General features: G+C 44.0%; 1 protein-coding gene across 6 annotated transcripts in view; it reads right to left on the reverse strand.

Annotated features, from left to right (window-relative positions):
• The window catches only part of COG7 (component of oligomeric golgi complex 7), an 86,667-nt gene extending 74,708 nt beyond the window's left edge, over positions 1–11,959 (reverse strand). The window contains exons 1-4 of one of the 6 annotated variants that reach the window (XM_032604129.1): positions 11,326–11,950; positions 4,944–5,092; positions 4,520–4,636; positions 3,188–3,356 (exon numbers count right to left, since the gene is read on the reverse strand). In XM_032604129.1, the coding sequence (XP_032460020.1) occupies positions 3,188–3,356; positions 4,520–4,636; positions 4,944–5,092; positions 11,326–11,494 (604 nt within the window). In that variant the 5' untranslated portion in view covers positions 11,495–11,950. Of the gene's footprint in view, positions 1–3,187; positions 3,357–4,519; positions 4,637–4,943; positions 5,093–11,325 lie in introns of all 6 variants that reach the window. The other 5 variants (XM_032604130.1, XM_032604128.1, XM_032604131.1 and 2 more) reach the window with 5 other exon arrangements.
• Between the last annotated feature and the right edge of the window lie 6,640 nt (positions 11,960–18,599).

Here is an 18,599-nt window from a genome sequence, read left to right on the forward strand (position 1 = left end):
AGAATGAAACGGTTCCAGTTGTTTTTGTGAAGCCAACACAATCATGATACTAAAACCTAACAGAGATATTCACTTACAGGACCTCAATTTAAAAATTTTAAGTAAAATTTCAGGGGAATTCCCTGGTGGTCCAGTGGTTATGGACTGTGCTTTCACTTCTTTGGGCCCAGGTTCGATCCCTGGTCAGGGAACTAAGATCCCACAAAGCCTCGCAGCATGGCCAAAAATTAAATAAAATACCAGCAAATATCTAGTAGTATATTCACACACACACACACACACACACACGGTGAACAAGTAGGGCTTGTTCTTGAATTGTAAGAATGATGTAAAATTAGGAATGCTATTAATATGATTTGCCATATTGGTAGGTCAGAGGAAATAAAAACAACACATTCGATCTTGAAAGATGCTAAAAGGCCATTTAATAAAATTTGACAATATTTACCTTTTTAGAATTACCTAACGGGATAGTATCAAGTACTGACTGAGACTTGTTTCTGTCTTTGGAGTTACTGAACAGCACAGGGATTACAAAAGAGATGACTCGCTCCTGGGAACAGACATACACAACTCTCCAGGGCTGAGTTCCAAGAGAGCCCCACTTTGGTGTGACTTCACCACCAGGGCAAGGGAGGCCAAACCTTTGCAGGCCTTGACTATCGAGAGAACTGGAGTGGAAAGAAACCATCTTTGGAGGGAAGATAGTGTTACTGCTCAGAATGAGGAGGTTCAGCTGCTCTCACCCACACTGAAAACTCAACTATCCAGAGGGTCATTCTCCAAGGGTTCTATACTGTATGGGTACAGGGGTGACTCTATGTCCCAGGTGGCCCAGGACAGTCTTGGTTTACACCTGTTGCCCCAGCTGCACTATTGAAAGCACTCCCTTTTCCTCTCAAAAGTGTCCTAGTTTAATAATAAATTACATGGTCAAACTCAGCATACTGAAATTTTATAACGTTTTTACGTATGATAAGAATTTACATGTGCACATGTCTGCATATTCATATATAATTATCTAGCTATAGACTTTTCTTAATTATTAAAACCTAGGCTCACCCATCCTAAAACAAAATAAAACACCAATCAGAACTCTTAAGATATCAGCACTTCTCACTGCTGCATTATTTACAATAGCCAAGATATGTAACCAACTTAAGTGCCCATCAACAGGTGACTGGATAAAGGAGATGCGATATATATAGTGGAAAACTACTCAGCCATAAAATAAAAAGATAAAATCTTACCATTTGCGACAACCATAGACCTTGAGAGTATTATGCTTAGTGAAATAAGTCAGATGGACAAAGACAAATAACGTATGATTTCACTCAAATGTGGAATATAAAAAACAAACAAAATAAATGAAAAAACCAAACCAAATAAAAACAAACACTTAGATACAGAGAAGAGAGCAGTGGTTACCAGAGGGGATGGGGCACCAGGAGGGCGAAATTGGTAAAGGGGATCAGCTGTATGGTGATGGATGGAAACTAAATTTTTGGTGGTGAGCATGCTGTAGCGTATACAGAAGTAGAAATATAATGCTGTACACATGAAACTTACATAATGTTATAAATCAATGTTACCTCAATAAAAAAATAAATTTTAAACAAACTAGAAAAACAAAGATATCAGAACTTCTTATGATTTAATTTCACCACTGGAAATGTACCATTATATAAACAAAACTGATGCTCCATCTCAGAAGCCAAGGGAAGAAAGCATTCTCAGAACAGGAGGGAGTAAAAAACATTGTTAACTGTTGTTGACAATGAGAAACAGAAAAGTAGGGCTTCCCTGGTGGTGCAGTGGAGAAGAATCCACCTGCCAATGCAGGGGACACAGGTTAGATCCCTGGTCTGGGAAGATCCCACATGCTGCGGAGCAACTAAGCCCGTGCGCCACAACTACTGAGCCTGTGCTCTATGAGACCACGAGCCACAACTACTGAAGCCCGCATGCCACAACTACTGAAGCTCGTGCACCTAGAGCCCATGCTCCGCAACAAGAGAAGCCACTGCAATGAGAAGCCCGTGCACCACAACGAAGAGCGGGCCCCGCTCACCACCACTAGAGAAAGCCCATGTGCAGCAACGAAGACCCAACACAGCCCAAAATAAATAAATAAAATAAAAATTAAAAAAAAAAAGAAACAGAAAAGTAATAAAGTGATATTAGGCCTCGGGGTTTGGTGATGATACAGCTGTTGGAGACCTTCAACAGAACAGGTTCAGGAGAACATTAACCCCAGAGGAGAGGGGCTTGTGTGATATATGAACAAGAGTGCAGGAAGCAGGGCAGTGGATACAGACTACATTCTGCCAATGTAAATAGCTGTGAAGGTAAGAAAGCAGCTTTACTGCTGCTGCTTCTTGTTTAACCAATAGTTTTGTGGATGAAATGGAAAGGGAGTTAGATAAACTTATTGGTTGAAAAAAATCACTGGAAAATAACACAGCATCATAATGGACTTGATCAGCATCTAAACTCATCACACGGTACACTTAAGATTTGTACATTTTTCTAAATGTAAACTTTACCTCAAAAAAAGAAAATCATAAACCAACACTGAACTCTAGTTATTGATATGAATGCTAAAGTGTTTAGGAGTGAAGTATACTGATGTCTGCAACTTACTTTGAAATGCATTAAAAAAAATAAGGTGGATGGATAAAGAGGTGAATAGGTGGGTAGATATGTGATAAAGCAAATGTGGCAAATGCTAACACTAGGATCTAGATGGTGTGTTCACTGATGGTTATTTCAACTTTTCTGTATTTTGAAAAAGTTCATATAAAATGTTGAAGGAAAGGCAACCACCATAAAGCTACAGACTGACTTCCAATCTACATTATTTATTTTTGCGGTACGCGGGCCTCTCACTGTCGTGGCCTATCCCGTTGCGGAGCACAGGCTCCGGACGCGCAGGCTCAGCGGCCATGGCTCACGGGCCCAGCCGCTCCGCGGCATGTGGGATCTTCCCGGCATGTGGGATCTTCCCGGACCAGGGCACGAACCCGTGTCCCCTGCATCGGCAGGCGGACTCTCAACCACTGTGCCACCAGGGAAGCCCCAATCTACATAATTTAGTCACCATTAAGACATTCTAAAGATTGAAGATTCGGAAAGCCTTACCTTCGTGAAGAGGTGTACAGAGAGACGATAAATGGCCAGCACTCACCTACAGACTGAGATGTGAATGCTGCTACGATCTGGGGGCTGGCCAAGGCCTCCAGCCTGTTCTTCAACGCCTCCAAGTGCACACATTTTTCTGAGTAGTCTGGTGTATCAACAAGCATCATTAGGCTATTCTGCATACCTGTGAGCTTGGCAGAAATTACAGCTATGTCCTATAAAAAGGCCAGAATAGAGGATATTTATGTTAAAACACCCCTGCTACTTCAATCAAGAACGGACAGGGCTTCCCTGTCTGCATGCCAATGCAGGGGACACGGGTTCAAGCCCTGGTCCAGGAAGATCCCACAAGCCGCAGAGCAACTAAGCCCGTGCGCCACAACTACTGAGCCTGCGCTCTAGAGTCCGCGAGCCACAACTACTGAGCCCGAGCACCACAACTACTGAAGCCCACGTGCCTAGAGCCCGTGTTCCCCAACAAGAGAAGCCACCACAATGAGAAGCCCACACACCACAACGAAGAGTAGCCCCCGCTCGCCACAACTAGAGAAAGCCCGAGCACAGCAATGAAGACCCAACGCAGCCAAAAATAATAAATAAAATTTTTTTTAAAAAGGTAACAATAACTGACAGAATAATAGATTGTTAACTGAAAAAAAAACGTGTGAAGCAGTATTCACAATGCACTACCATTTGTGGGGGAAAAACAGGGCAAGGAACATATATGTGTGTGCGTTTATCTGGAAGAACAGGCACAGAGCTGACAACAGGGTTTGTATTTAGAAGGGAAATTAGGGAATTGGGAGGGTCAGAACTATGAGAAAGACTTATTTTTCACTGTTTATTCCTGTTTACTCAGTTCTTCCCATGTGCATTTAGAACTTTTAAAAAACTTTTTCAAGTTTTTTTTTTAAATAGCAAAAGAGATGATAAATAATTCATTTTGCTTTCCAATTGAAAAAAAGTTTTTTATAAGATATCATCTTACTTCATCCTTATAACCAGGTATCCAAAATATCACTATTTTCCACACTTTGCTATCCAAGGAGGGTAAAGTAACTTACTGAGGTCCCGTGGTGTGTAGGGCACCCCTGCCCAAGTTCCACACTCCCATTTACTCCATTTTCTCTGTCTTTTTAAGCTTTTCCTGAACTCACTTTTGTGACTATAACGCTTGTCAAGCAGATGATACAAACTAAAGAAGGTGGAAAATCTCAGAGCAGTCTCAGATCGCCCCCAACCTATGCCTGAATATTCCCACACCTGGCTATTTACTAGCCCTTCTGATTGTGAGTGGCAAAGCTAGCTCATTTGTTTCTCCAAACCTCAAGTTCCTGCTTAAAGAGATGTCACAACATCCCCTAAACAAGAAACCTACTTGAGTCTTAAATGTCTCCTCGATATCAGCACTCAGTGTGCTCCATTTGTCGGCTTCTTGAAGAGATTCTGCGGCAAGCTGCATTCGGGACTTCACCTGGTCGATTTCTACCAATACCTAGAAGAGAAATGAGGGGTTGAACACTAAAGAAGTGGCAGTTCCATTTCCTCTACCTTCCATCAGCGACTCGAAACCTAAGTATCGTGGCATGCTCCTGCCTTTAGGGAGCCTCTGTACCCCGTACAACACCGCTTACATGGCTAAATTGTTCAGCGGTGCTAAAGAGAGATGAATAAGCTGAAAGAACCAAACAAAAGAGTAGTCTGAGTGCTTGGCAGAATTTTGAGTAAAGGTTGACCTCCCACTAGGAAAGTGAACATCTTCCAAAAACAAGAGTCAACACTTAGGATAGGAGCCAAAATACCTGCATCGACTGAGATGTGTCCTGTTCAAATTTTTTAATGTCCTCCTTGACAAGAATCATTTGTTCTTTCAGAAAAGATGCCTCCTGTTTAAGGGCTTCTACATCACGGAGCACTTTGGGCATGTTCTGAAGGGCCTGGTGACTTGTTTCTGCAGCAAGAACCCAAGAACCAAAGGTGGAAGTCAGATCACTCACCAGTGAACAATATGAACAAATCAGACGGCAGGAAGCAAATCTTCCCTAAGGCACTACGAACCACGCAGTTTTCTGAGCCTGTGGAAAGTTGTGGTAGGGGAGAGGCGCAGAGCTGGCCTATGCCGGGTCCCTATCTTCCCCAGAATGATGGTGAGGACCCTGTGAATAAATTGTCAACCTGACCCAACATCAGCTGTCTTCTTACTACAACTCCTTGGTTTTTTGGGTTTTTTTTTTGGCCACACCACGTGGCTTGTGGGATCTTAGGTCCCCAACCAGGGATTGAGCCTGGACCCTGGCAGTGAAAGCACCGAGTCCTAACCTCTGGACCGCCAGGGAACTCCCAAGCAACTCCCTTTTCAAGGAAGGAGAATGGAGGAATGTGACAGTGGTAAATGCCAGCTCTGCACCAGGTGCTTTATATACATTATATCACCTAATGTCCATGGCAATCATTAGCAGCCACCTCTTACAGATGAGAAAACTAAGTCTCAGAAGAGGTTAAGTAACTTGCCCAAGATTTCAGAACTGAAACCAACGTGTGTCTGGACCCAATGTCTGCTTTCCACAGTCTTTTCAAAATGTAGTCCACAGACCAACAGCATCAGCTGGAATGCAGTTAAAATGCAAGTCCCCAGGCCACCTGCCAGAGATTCTTATTTAGGAATCCTGGTAGAAGATCAAGATCAAGGAACCTGCATTTTTTTAACAGGCATCCCAAGTGTAGAATAAAATCTGAAAATTCTTGCAGACCATGATGTGTTATCTGGAAACAGGAGGGTTAACAGCATAACCCTTTAGCCCTTTAAATAGCAATTCGCTGGGGAATCAACCAAAGAAGTCCAGAGCCTTCTGCTCCACCAGTGCATTGAACGGAACCTTAACATCTTGAAGACGTGCTTCAGGAACCTGTTCATTCAGCTCTGCCATAAAATAACAATCTGTCTCCAGCACTGACCTTAAGTAAAGTTTTAAGAAAACAAAGGCAGAACAAAGAGTTCTTCGAGGCACAGAGACTTCACTGATTTTTTTTTTTAATTTTATTTTATTTTTGGCTGAGTTGGGTCTTTGTTGCTGCACGCGGGCTTTCTCTAGTTGCGGTGAGCTGGGGCTACTCTTCGTTGCAGTGCGCGGGTTTCTCATCGCAGTGGCTTCTCTTGTTGTGGAGCACAGGCTCTAGGTGCACGGGTTTCAGTAGTTGTGGCGCACGGGCTTAGTTGCTCCGTGGCATGTGGGATCTTCCCGGACCAGGGCTTGAACCCCTGTCCCCTGCATTGGCAGGCGAATTCTTAACCACTGTGCCACCAGGGAACAGTGATTTCTACAGCACTGATTTTTACAGCACTGTCATGGTCCCAGCCTGGCCCCCTGCCTGTGGAACCTCAGAGTCACTCTTCATGTCTGGCTGAACCTCTTCTTCCCTCTCCACAGCACGCCCACACACAAATTTAATTCTTTCTAGTATCCATTTTAAAACTATCACCTCCTGGGAATTCCCTGGCGGTCCAGTGGTTAGAACTCCGCACTTCCACTGCAGAGGGCTTGGGTTCGATCCCCAGTTGGGGAACTAAGACACCACGAGCCTTGCAGTGTGGCCAAAAAAAATCAAAACAAACAGAGTCTCACCTCCAGTGGTTGCCTCTGGGAGGGTAAGGGCCAAATCTCCCTGTGAAAGGGGCCTGGGGCTCCCCCCGAAGTGATGGTAACATTCTACATCTTGATGGGGGGTTGAGCTACACTAGCGTATACATCTGTCAAAACCCAAACTTATCAGATAAGGTCCCTCCATTTCACCTTATGTAAATTTTATCTAGTAAAAAAAAGAGCCGTAAACAAGTATTGAACTCTATAATTTTTAGGGTTCCAACTGAAATGCCTAGGAGTGAAGTGTACTGATGTCTGTAACTTACTATGAAATAATGATTTATTTCAAAATCAAAAATAAGATGGACGAATGGATGGAGAGAGGGATGGACAGAATTGTGATAAAGCGAGAATAGCACACTGATCATTGTAGAATCTAGGTAGTGGGTTATGAATGTTTACTACAAATTCTCTCAACATTGCTGAACACTTGGCACCTCCAACCAGTTGCTCAGTTCAAGAATCTACCATCATTCTTGATTTTCTTCCCCTTTCATCCCTCATTCCAATCCATCAGCAAGTTCTCCCCTTTCTTCCTCCTAAAAAATACCTTAAAGCTACCCATTTCTCACCATCTCTAATGCTATAACCTCAGACGAAGCCACTGACACCTCTCTTCCGGACTACAGCCATAGTCTCCTGAATGGGGACATAAATCAAACCATCTCATTCCCCTGCTTAAAAATCCTCCAGTACCTTCCCATTACACTAATTTTAAACCAAATCAAAACTCTTTAATGTGACATTAAAATCCCTGCATGGGGACTTCCTTGGTGGCGCAGTGGTTAAGAATCTGCCTATCGACGCAAGGAACACGGGTTCAAGCCCTGGTCCGGGAAGATCCCACATGCCGCGGAGCAACTAAGGCCGTGCACCACATCTACTGAGCCTGCAAGCCACAACTACTGAGCCCGTGTGCCACAACTACGGAAGCTCACACGCCTAGAGCCCGTGCTCCGCAACAAGAGAAGCCACCACAACGAGAAGCCTGCGCACCACAACGAAGAGTAGCCCCCACACGCCACAACTAGAGAAAGCCCACGCACAGCAACGAAGACCGAACATAGCCAAAATAAATAAAATTAATTAAAAATAAATAAAAGAACTAAAAAAAAATTGAAAAAAATCCCCGCATTCCAAAAAAAAAAAATTTTTTTTTAATTTAAAAAAAAAGAATCTGTGCTTCCACTGCAGGGGGCGTGGGTTTGATCCCTGGTTGGGGAACTAAGATCCTGCATGCTGTGCAGTGCGGCCAAAAAAAAAAAAAAAACAAACAAATCAAAGAGGGACTTCCCTGGTGGCACAGTGGTTAAGAATCCGCCTGCCAATGCAGGGGACATGGGTTCGAGCCCTGGTCCGGGAAGATCCCACATGCCGCGGAGCAACTAAGCCCGTGCGCCACAGCTACTGAGCCTGCGCTCTACAGCCCGCAAGCCACAACTATTGAGCCCGCGTGCCACAACTACTGAAGCCTGTGCGCCTAGAGCCCATGCTCCGCGCTTACCGCCCGTGCTCCGCAACAAGAGAAGCCACCGCAATGAGAAGCCCACGCGCTGCAACGAAGAGTAGCCCCTGCTCGCCACAACTAGAGAAAGCCTGCACGCAGCAACAAGGACCCAATGCAGCCAAAAATAAATAAATAAATTTATAAAATTAAAAAAAAAAAAAACAAAGAAAACAGGGGTGGTAAATGCCACCTCTGCATCCCCCCAATATTTGGAAGTTGGTAGGAATTTTCTAGTTGCTGCTATGGTAGGACATTTAGTGGAAATGACCCAACAATGCTTAATGTCCTGCAGTGCTTGGGAGAGTCCTGAGCAATGAAGAAGTGTCCTGGCCAAACTGTTAATAGTTTCCCCTCCCCTTGGCATGATTATCTAATTTTAAAATGACAGTAATCCTTAGAGTTAGGCATAGTTATTATTCCCACTTTATAGCTGTAGAAACTGCGGCTGAGGCCAGTAACTTGCCCAGCATCATGTTGCTAATGAATGGGGAGCCTGGATTTGAATCCAGGTAACTGGTTCCAGATCCCACCCAGGCTGTTATCCATTATACTTTACTACCTCTCTGGTATTAAAGGGAGAGGGAACATGCAGAGGCATGTGGGTATAAAAAGGCCTAACCAGCCCAGAGAAAGGCGGGAAGTTCAAACAGAGCTTCATCAATAACATCAATTTATATTAGTCATTAGTGTTATTATTATTGAAGGATTGCACTTTCATGGGGGGAACTTCTGCTGGAGGTAAGGTAGAAAAGTAGATTAGGATCAAACTGTGAAAGGTGCTTTGCCCATCCTGAAGGTTTGGATTTCATCCCGTGGGCAGCGAGAAGCCTTCGGAGGTTTAAAGCTTTATTTTTATGGACGATGAAACAAGGTGCCAAGTCTGCAGTGAAGAGAAGTTATTGCAGAGGCTCAAACAGGAGTTGTTGAGGAACTCTAATAGGAGGATTGATTTGTTCATTTATTCAGTCAGTGGATATTTATTGGGCACAAACTGTTTTCCAGGGTCTGGAGATACAATGTTGAACAAGATCTATTCTTAGGTTGGAGACGCTGGCAGGAGCCAGATCATGCAGGGATTATTTATTTATTTACTTATTTAAAAAATTTTTTGGCTGCATCAGGTCTTAGTTGCAGCACTGGGGTCTTCTTCGTTGAGGTGTGTGGGATATTTTGTTGCGGTGCGGGCTTCCCTCTAGTTGTGGCGTGTGGATTTTCTCTCTCTAGTTGTGGCGCATGGGCTCCCGAGCGCGTGGGCTCTGTAGTTTGCAGCACACAGGCTCTCTCATTGAGGCGCGCGAGCTCAGTAGTTGCAGCGTGCGGGCTTAGTTGCCCCGCAGCATGTGGGATCTTAGTTCCCCAACCAGGGATCGAGCCTGCGCCCTGTGCACTGGAAGGTGGATTTTTTTGTTTTTGTTTTTTTTGGCTGCTTTGGGTCTTTGTTGCTCCACGCGGGCTTTCTCTAGTTTTGGCGAGCGGGGGCTACTCTTCATTGCAGTGCATGGGTTTCTCAAGGCGGTGGCTTCTCTTGTTGCAGAGCACAGGCTCTAGGCACGCGGGCTCAGTAATTGTGGCTCACGGGCTCCAGAGCGCAGGCTCAGTAGTTGTGGTGCACGGGCTTAGTTGCTCCGTGGCATGTGGGATCTTCCCGGACCAGGGATTGAACCCGTGTCCCTTGCATTGCCAGGCGGACCAGGGAAGTTCCACCACCCCTGTTGAGAACCACTTAGTTAATGCATATAAAGTACTTAAAACAGTGCCTGATGTATACCAAGGACTCAGATATTTGTGATTATTTTATAATTAGTGTCCTCCCCATCTTGGCCCTGTGAGGTCTTCCTTCAAGGCCTAACACAGGGTAAAGCCCTTTATGATTCTCCCAGACAAGAGATAATTGCTTCCTTCATCCAGCTCTCAGCTTCCGGTTCTACTCTCAGTAAAGCCACCCTTCACTGTAATTAAACAGTTCACATATGTTCCCCACAGGGCAGCAAGCTCTAGAAAGGTAAACTTTTCATCCCCAGCACTCATTTCTTGGCAGGTGCATAGCAGATGCTCAATAATTACTAAAAGATGCAAAGTACAATAAAGAATCTGCAGTGAAATAAAGCGTCCCCCCACCTCCACCTTTTCTTAAACAGTGGACACATCTACGAAACAAAGTTCTATTTACAGGACCATAAGCTCCCAGTGTGGGCAGTCTGAGCCTCTTTCCCACAGAGCCGAGCAGAGAGACTGGCTACAGTATGCACTGAATAAACATACAGTGAATGAAAACCAGGTCGAGGAGTTAATGAAATGGTTCTGGTGTGTTATTTTTTATAATTCACTATTCTGGTTAGTGAATTCGATACTTAAAAGTCTCCCGTCAGGACAGCCCATCTTCCCACTGACATAAAGATCCACTAAAACAGGGTCGGTGGGGAGGGTTGGATTGGGAGTTTGGGATTAGCAGATGCAAACTATTTTATACAGGATGGATAAACAACAAGGTCCTACTGTATAGCACAGGGAACCATATTCAAGATCCTGTGATGAACCATAATGGAAAAGAATATGAAAAAGAATGTGTAGATATAGATATAGATATAAATACCGATATATATAAAACTGAATCACTTTGCTGTACAGTAGAAATTAACACAACATTGTAAATCAACTATACTTCAATAAAATAATTTTTTTTAAATCCATTAAAACAATGTTTCCCAGATTTGTCATTCCTATACACCTTCTATATGTTTTTTTGCCAAATGTAAGTAAGGATCAGCTATTATTTAATATTCTTAAAATTCACTAAGTTTTAAAAGGAAACTTGACAGCACCGTCAGAGGTGGAAAACCAAGATCCCAAGTCCGCAAGTGTTGCAGAGAGAGAGGAGTAGCGGGCTGAGACCTCCTCCTGGATATCCCGGTAAGCACTGCGGGAGAACCGGAGCAGGGCTCGCTCGCTCTCCATGGGAGGCGCCGACGTTTACGGCCCACTACGTGCAACCCCGGGGGGCCTGGGCCCGTCTGGGAGCTCTGCCCGGCCGCTTACCCTCAACGGCGTGGTTCACCTCCTGGATGAACAGCTGCAGCTTCATCACCAGGGTGGCCGCGTGGCTGTCCGCCTTCCCGGCCGCCACCTCCTTGGGGCCAGCCCTGAAGGCCGCGTTGATCCACTCCTTCACGTCGAAGTCTTCGGCAAGGAACTTGGAGAAGTCCATGGCTGCACCGCCGCACCCCAGCGTCCAGGCCTGAAGGGCTGGCTCTGGGCCTCCGCGAGGCTGCAGAAGCGAGCGGCCCTGCGAGAGCACCCGCGCGGGTCTGTGAGGCGGCGGACCGGGATTGACGGCGCCGCCAACTAGCCTCTCCACAGCCCCTCAGTCAGCTCGCTGATGTGTACGGCTGGGATTGACCCTCGCCGCACGCCGTACTTCTTCCGGAAGTAGGGGTCGTTACTACAGTGACTGCCTGCTTTCCGGGAAGCGTGGCGGGCTGGCGGCCAGAGGGTGTGGGCGTCTCTCTTGCTCTGCTAACTTAAGTGACTTTTGGGCACTTAAATATGTGCTTATGCTAGAGCCCTTACTTGTATGAGCGCACTTAATACTCACAGTCCTATGAGTGCTGTTATCCTCCCCCAACTTAAAGAGGAAGAACTGAGGCAGTTAAGCAAGTGGTTCAATGTCACGTAGCTAGAAGGTAGCGCTGTGGGAGCTGAACTCAGCCAAGCCTGCTACTGGAGCCTGAGTTTTTTTTTTTTTTTTTTTAAATAAATTCATTTATTTTATTTTATTTTTGGCTGCTTTGGGTCTTCATTGCTGCTACGCGGGCTTTCTCTAGTTGCCCGAGTGGGGGCTACTCTTCGTTGTGGTGCGTGGGCGTCTCATCACGGTGGCTTCCCCTGTTGCAGAGCGTGGGCTCTAGGCGCGCGGGTTTCAGTAGTTGTGGCTCACGGGCTCTAGAGCACAGGCTCAGTAGTTGGGGGTGCACGGGCTTCCCGGACCGGGGCTCGAGCCCGTGTACCCTGCATTGGCAGGCGGCTTCTTAACCACTGCGCCACCAGGGAAGCCCATGCCTTCATTTTTGAAGAACAGTTCTGCTGGAAATAGAATTCTTTTCATATTCAGATCATTGAGTATGCCATCCCACTGCCTTCTGAACTCTATTATTTCCAATAAGAAGTAAGTCAGCTGTTAATCTATTATGAACCTATTGTATGTCATTTCTCTCTTACAGCTTTCAAGATTTTCGGCTTTGGTTTTTAAGTTGGCTCTAATGTGTCTATGTATGGGTTTCTTTGTGTTTATCCTACTTGAAGGTTGTTGAGTTTTATGGATGTGCAGATTGTTTTTCATCAAGTTTGGGAAGGTTTTGGATATTATTTCTTCAAATAACTTTCCTGTCCCTTTCTCTCAGTTGTCCTTTTGGGAATCCCATTATGTGTATGACACCTGATGGTGTCTCACAGATCTCTGCAGCTCTATTTATTTTTCTTTTTTCTGTTTTTCAGATTGGATAATTTCTACTGACCTATCTGCAGGTTCACTGACTTTTTCTTCTGCCATCCCAAATCTTTTGTTGAAAGGCTCTAGTGAATTCCTCATCTCAATCCAGAATTTCCATTTCTTTTTTATACTGCTTTTCTATTGAGAATCACTATTTATTTGTCATAGATTCCTATAATTCCTTAAACATGGTTTACTTTGGTTCTTTGAACATATTTATATTAGCTACTTTGAATGCTGATTGTTAAATCCATTGTCTGAAGACTGAGTTTCTATTTACCCCTTTTTCCCTCAGTATGGATCTTTCTTTCCTGTTTCTTTGCACATCTCATAATTTTTTATTGACAACTAGGTATTTTAGATAATATGTTGTAGCAACTCTAGATTCTGGACTCCCCAAAGATTGTTCCTGTTTTTGTTTGCTTGTTTAGTAGCTTGCCTGAGATAAATTCATGAAATTTCTCCCCTATGGTGTGTAGCATCTGATGTCTCTATTTTTTGTTGTTTTTATTTTAAAATCTGACTTCCTGTGTCTACATAGCAGTTAATGATCAGACTACAGTTGTACCAAATTTTTTGAGCTAGTAGGGCTTCTGTCCTGTCAGTGGATCTGTGTGTGGGTAAGGGAGCACATTCGAAATATCAGGTCACTTTCAAGTTGGTCCCAGCTTTTCCTTTCCACTGTGCCCCTTTGTTTCCTCAGCATGTGAATGCAGCCTCAGTGTCAGCTGGGATTGTGTGGTTAGCTTGGGCTCTCTCTGGTCCCTGATGTACATGTGCACATCTTCATCAAGATACATGCTTTTTCTAATGATGACCATAACATCAAACTAGTAGAAGTGCTGGCCCTCCCCACTTGCCCACCACAGCAACTGTCACTTCTAACATCATTTCAAAGAAGATATCAATCCTACAGAGTTGGTGCAAGGGAGAGGCTGGATGCAGCCCCAGGGAAGAATGACAGAAACTGCAAATGTTGTTTACCCAAACTTCAGTGGCTTTTCAAGCATAAACACTTCTCAGATTGCCATCTACCTTTATTTGATTTCTGTGGCACTGAAATGGTTATTTTTTGTCAAATTTGTCTAGCTTTATAGCTAGCCTTTTTGGAGAGAGGGCTTGCAAATTTCCCTACTGGGCCATAGCCCAAAGTTCTGCCTCTGAGCCCACACTTTTTGAGACTTGCCAAAACTGAGTCACCCTTCCCTAAATGGGCGTAATGCTTGTCCAGGTCACCCAGACTGGCTTCATGTGGAAGTTTTGCTTCTTACCACACCTGCCCATGAGGAACTCTTATGGACAGGCTGGTAGGAATGGCTGTTGGAAGTGGAAAGAGAGGACACTGAAAGATCTGGGACTGTCATACCAGCCCTAGACTCACTGCCTCTAGGTTCTTAAATTTGGTTAATACATTTCCTTGCTACCCCATGTATAGGGAGGTGTGCCAGCACATCATAACATGGTACAAACCTTAATAGCCCCTGCCAAAGGTATATAATATTGTTGTCTAGCAGATGAGTCTGTCCCATAAGCAGAGCACTCAACAGAAAGAAACAGCTGAAAAATAACAGGATATCAGAAAAATGCCCAGTGATCAGAATCGGGTTGCAGCTGCATGTCTGGATCATTGGCGTAAACCAGGTTTACCAGAAGAGACTGTGTCTTCCTCCTGAGATAAGATGTGTGGAAGCCTCTCCATTTCTACTAGACAGATTCATAGGTCAGGGAAGAGTCCAGATTGGCTACAGCACAGGACCCATCCATCCATGTGAAGGAACAGAGCACTAGATTCCTTACATGTTTACAGACCTTTACAGATTAAACTTGCTTTCCCTTACACTTCCATTTTAATCCTCACAGCCTTTGGAGTCAAGGCGGGTATTATTTTTATTTTCCAGAAAGGGAAAATGAGATTCAGATGAGGCCAAGACTGGATGAGGCTATACTATGGAGAACCTTGAATGCTATGGAAATTGGTTTTACTTAATCCAATGAAATGATCAAAAGGTTGAAGTAGTAGGGTCAGATTTGTACTTCAGGGAGATTTAGTAGAGTAGCAATGAAGGTTAACGATAAAGCCTTTAGCAGCATGCCTATATTTGGAAGTTTAGGGTGGGAGGAAGAACTGGGGGAAGAATCAGAAGAGTATCAGAAAGCCATGGGATAGGAAAGCATCAGGAGTGTGTGGCGGACACTGCTAGAGATCTCCTGATTCTATTCTGTTCTCCCCAGCGGGTCCATAGCCTCTCAAGACAAAGCCATCTCCCAGCATTCTTTAAAGTTAAGTGTGTCCAAAAAAATAACACATACACACTACTGTATAAAAAATAATCAACAAGGACCTACTATATAGCACAGGGAACTCTACTCAATATTCTGTAATAACCAATATGGAAAAAGAATCTGAAAAAGAATGGATATATGTATAACTGAATCACTTTGCTATACACCTGAAACACAACATTGTAAACCAAATATACTCCAATATAAAATTAAAATTAAATAAGTAAATGAAAAAGTTAAAAATTAGCTGTAAAAAAAAACCGAAAAAAAAGTTAAGTGTGTCCATGTGACTAAGTACTGGCCACTGGAACGTGAGCAGAACTTTTATGTGGGACTTCAAGGAGATGTTCTTAAAAGAATGGCGTATACACTACTCTCCTTTCCTGCTGGCTGGAATGTGAACGTGATGGCTAGAATTATAACTGGCATCTTGAACCATGAAGTGTTTTTAGGAATTAAGTCACTCACGGCAGGGCAACAGATTGACGGCATCTAGGTGCCTGACCATGGACTGCACACCAGTCCTAGTTTCACTACCTCTGGGGTTCTTGAGTGTTGTGGGTTGAATTGTGTCTCCACCCGCTGACCCCCCCAGAAAGATACAAATCCTAACCCTAGTCCCTCAGAATGTGACCTTATTTGGCAATAGCATCATTGCAGATGAAACTAGTTGAGATCTTACGGAAGTAGCGTGAGCCCCTAATCCAATATGATCAGTATCCTTACAAGATGGTCATGGGTGACACACACAGGAAGAACGCCACATGACAATGAAGGCGGAGACGAGTGATGCAGCTAAAAGCCAAGGAATGCTAAAGACTATCGCAGATCACCAGGATTCTCCTGCAGGTTTCAGAGTGAGCATGGCCCTGATTGCAGACTTCCAGCCTCCAGAACTGCCAGACGATAAATTTCTGTTAAGTCACCCAGCTTTGCTCAGGAATGCCAGGAAGCTAATACAGTGATCTAAGTATCTTTTAAGCCACTGTTACCTTGAGTTTTTTCCATTTCCTGAAGTTGACCCTAATCTTACAAATATAGAGAGGATGGTCAGATTCTATCAAAGGCAACCCTTTTTGCTGTCTCTGCAAATATTAGGTTATTAGTATCCTTAGCAAAATTTCATTGGTTTCCATGAGAGCAGGAGAGGTTTTGAAATGAACATAGTGACGAAATGGAAGTCACCACAAGTTAAGGTAGTAAATTAAAAAAGAGAAATCTCAGATGAGGCAATTTGAGGAGAAATAATAGCACCTATATTTAAAGAGTACCTATCATGTCTGGTATCTTGGTGACCTCATTAAATCCTCACCAAAACCTATGAAGTATATTTTTAACATTTTTACCATTTAAGAATATAAAAACCAAGGCCGAGATAAGTGACTTGCCCAAGGTGGCAAGAAAACTAGAAACTTAACCTGACCCCAAAACCCATGCTTGTTTCACTCTACCATGCAGGGCTACCAGAAACAAGGCAGGAGGAAGGGGGAGGGTTGCAGGGAAGACTCAAGCAGGCTTGGGCCCACAGGAATTGAGCCAGTGGAAGTGAGAGGCTGGCGATACATGGCAACTATCAGCAACTTCATGTGCCAGTTTTAATACAAAGCACTTTCAGCATATAAGTGATTGATACCATCTGCTGCCAGAAGAGAGGAAAGCAGGGGTTGTTCTTTTTTATTACACAGTTCATACTGATAATGGCATTATCGCCAAGTCATCTATATTATTACATTAAAACAAAAAGCAAAGTGTGGAACAGTTCATTTGTTTAAAAATGCCTAGAATATCTCCAAGGACAGATGAGGAACTAGTAATATTGTCTCCTAGGAGGGTAATCGGTTGGTGGGAAGAATTTCCACCTTTCATTGTTTTTTTGTTTGTTTTTTGTTTTTTGTTTTTTTCCGGTACTCGGGCCTCTCACTGTTGTGGCCTCTCCCGTTGCGGAGCACAGGCTCCGGATGCGCAGGCTCAGCGGCCATGGCTCACGGGCCCAGCCGCTCCGCGGCACGTGGGATCTTCCCGGACCAGGGCACGAACCCGTGTCCCCTGCATCGGCAGGCGGACTCTCAACCACTGCGCCACCAGGGAAGCCCCTTTTGTTGTTTTAGTTTTGAAAAACATTGAGAATTAAAAATAATGCTTTTTCAGTTTAGAAACTTTAGAAAATTCAGATAAATTTTGAAGAAAACAAATCTGTAATTCTACGACCCAAATATAAACAGTCATACGTACATACAAATACCTGAGTTGTTTGGTTTTAAACAGTAGAACAGATGGCCATAGTGTCTTATGGTAAACAGATAAATTGTTACAATATCCAATCTCCCCTTCTTCCTTAGCCAAGTGTGTGGCATTGTATGCAAATATGACAATTTCTTAGCCTTCTTTGCACCTTGGAGTGGCCATGCTACTAAATAGCCAATAAGATGTGAATGCAAATATCACATAAAATTTCCAGGAAACCTTAAGAACGTCAGCAGTTTTCCTCTATTCCTGGCTCCCCCACTCCCTTCCTGTTGCCTAGAACAGTCAGCAGTTAAAGCTTGTAACATAATGTTGAGGAGCACATCCTTGGGTGCTGACTTAGGGCCTAAGAATGTCGCTTGCCACTTCCATAAACAAAGGATGTTGCAGCCATAAAGCCATCAACCATGGCAGCTGCCCCTGTGGTGTACTCTGAGGGGAATCAGAATGGAAAAAAAACAAGATACTGGCCCTAGATAGTTAAGACACGCATCAAAGGAATGATTTCAGAGTCCAGGCTCTTGCATCTTTCCCATACATAGAAAAGCACTAAAATCATTAACCTGAGATGTCTGTTTTTGTGATTAAAAGTAATTTTTTGATGTTTAAACACATGGGGGAGAGTGTTGTTTTTTTCCCCAACAAAAACGCCTATATCCTGGCACTTCCCTTACCTTTTTGGAACAGTCCCTCAGAGCTATGAGTAGCTGTATCGCTGGCTACAATTCTCAGTAGGTCTGCCAAATAAAATTCTCAACTTTTTTTTTTTTTAAATTATTGATTTATTTATTGGCTGTGTTGGGTCTTCATTGCTGCGTGCGGGCTTTCTCTAGTTGCGGAGAGCGGGTGCTACTCTTCGTTGCGGTGCGTGGGCTTCTCAGAGCGCAGTCTCAGTAGTTGTGGCACACGGGCCCAGTTGCTCCGCGGCACGTGGGATCCTCCGGGACCAGGGCTCAAACCTGCGTCCCCTGCATTGGCAGGCGGGCTCCCAACCACTGTGCCACCAGGGAAGTCCCAAAATTCTCAACTTTTAAGTTGTGCATTTTTTTTCAGTTGACACCACAAATGGTTTGGGACTATTTCTGGCTTTCTTTTGAATGAGAAAATAAACCTTTGCGTTTAAGCCACTGTTGTCATTTCCTTATTAAACATGATGCTGGTTGTTTGATTCTATTAGGAATAAACAACGAATGAGAGAAAATGCCTTTTCTACATCTATTGAGATGATCCAATTGTCCATTTGAGATATTAATGTGGCTGACTGCATTCCCAAAGGCTTTACACAGTGTATTCTTTC

This window comes from Phocoena sinus, chromosome 15 (assembly GCF_008692025.1).
Source record: "Phocoena sinus isolate mPhoSin1 chromosome 15, mPhoSin1.pri, whole genome shotgun sequence".
Taxonomy (NCBI): domain Eukaryota; kingdom Metazoa; phylum Chordata; class Mammalia; order Artiodactyla; family Phocoenidae; genus Phocoena; species Phocoena sinus.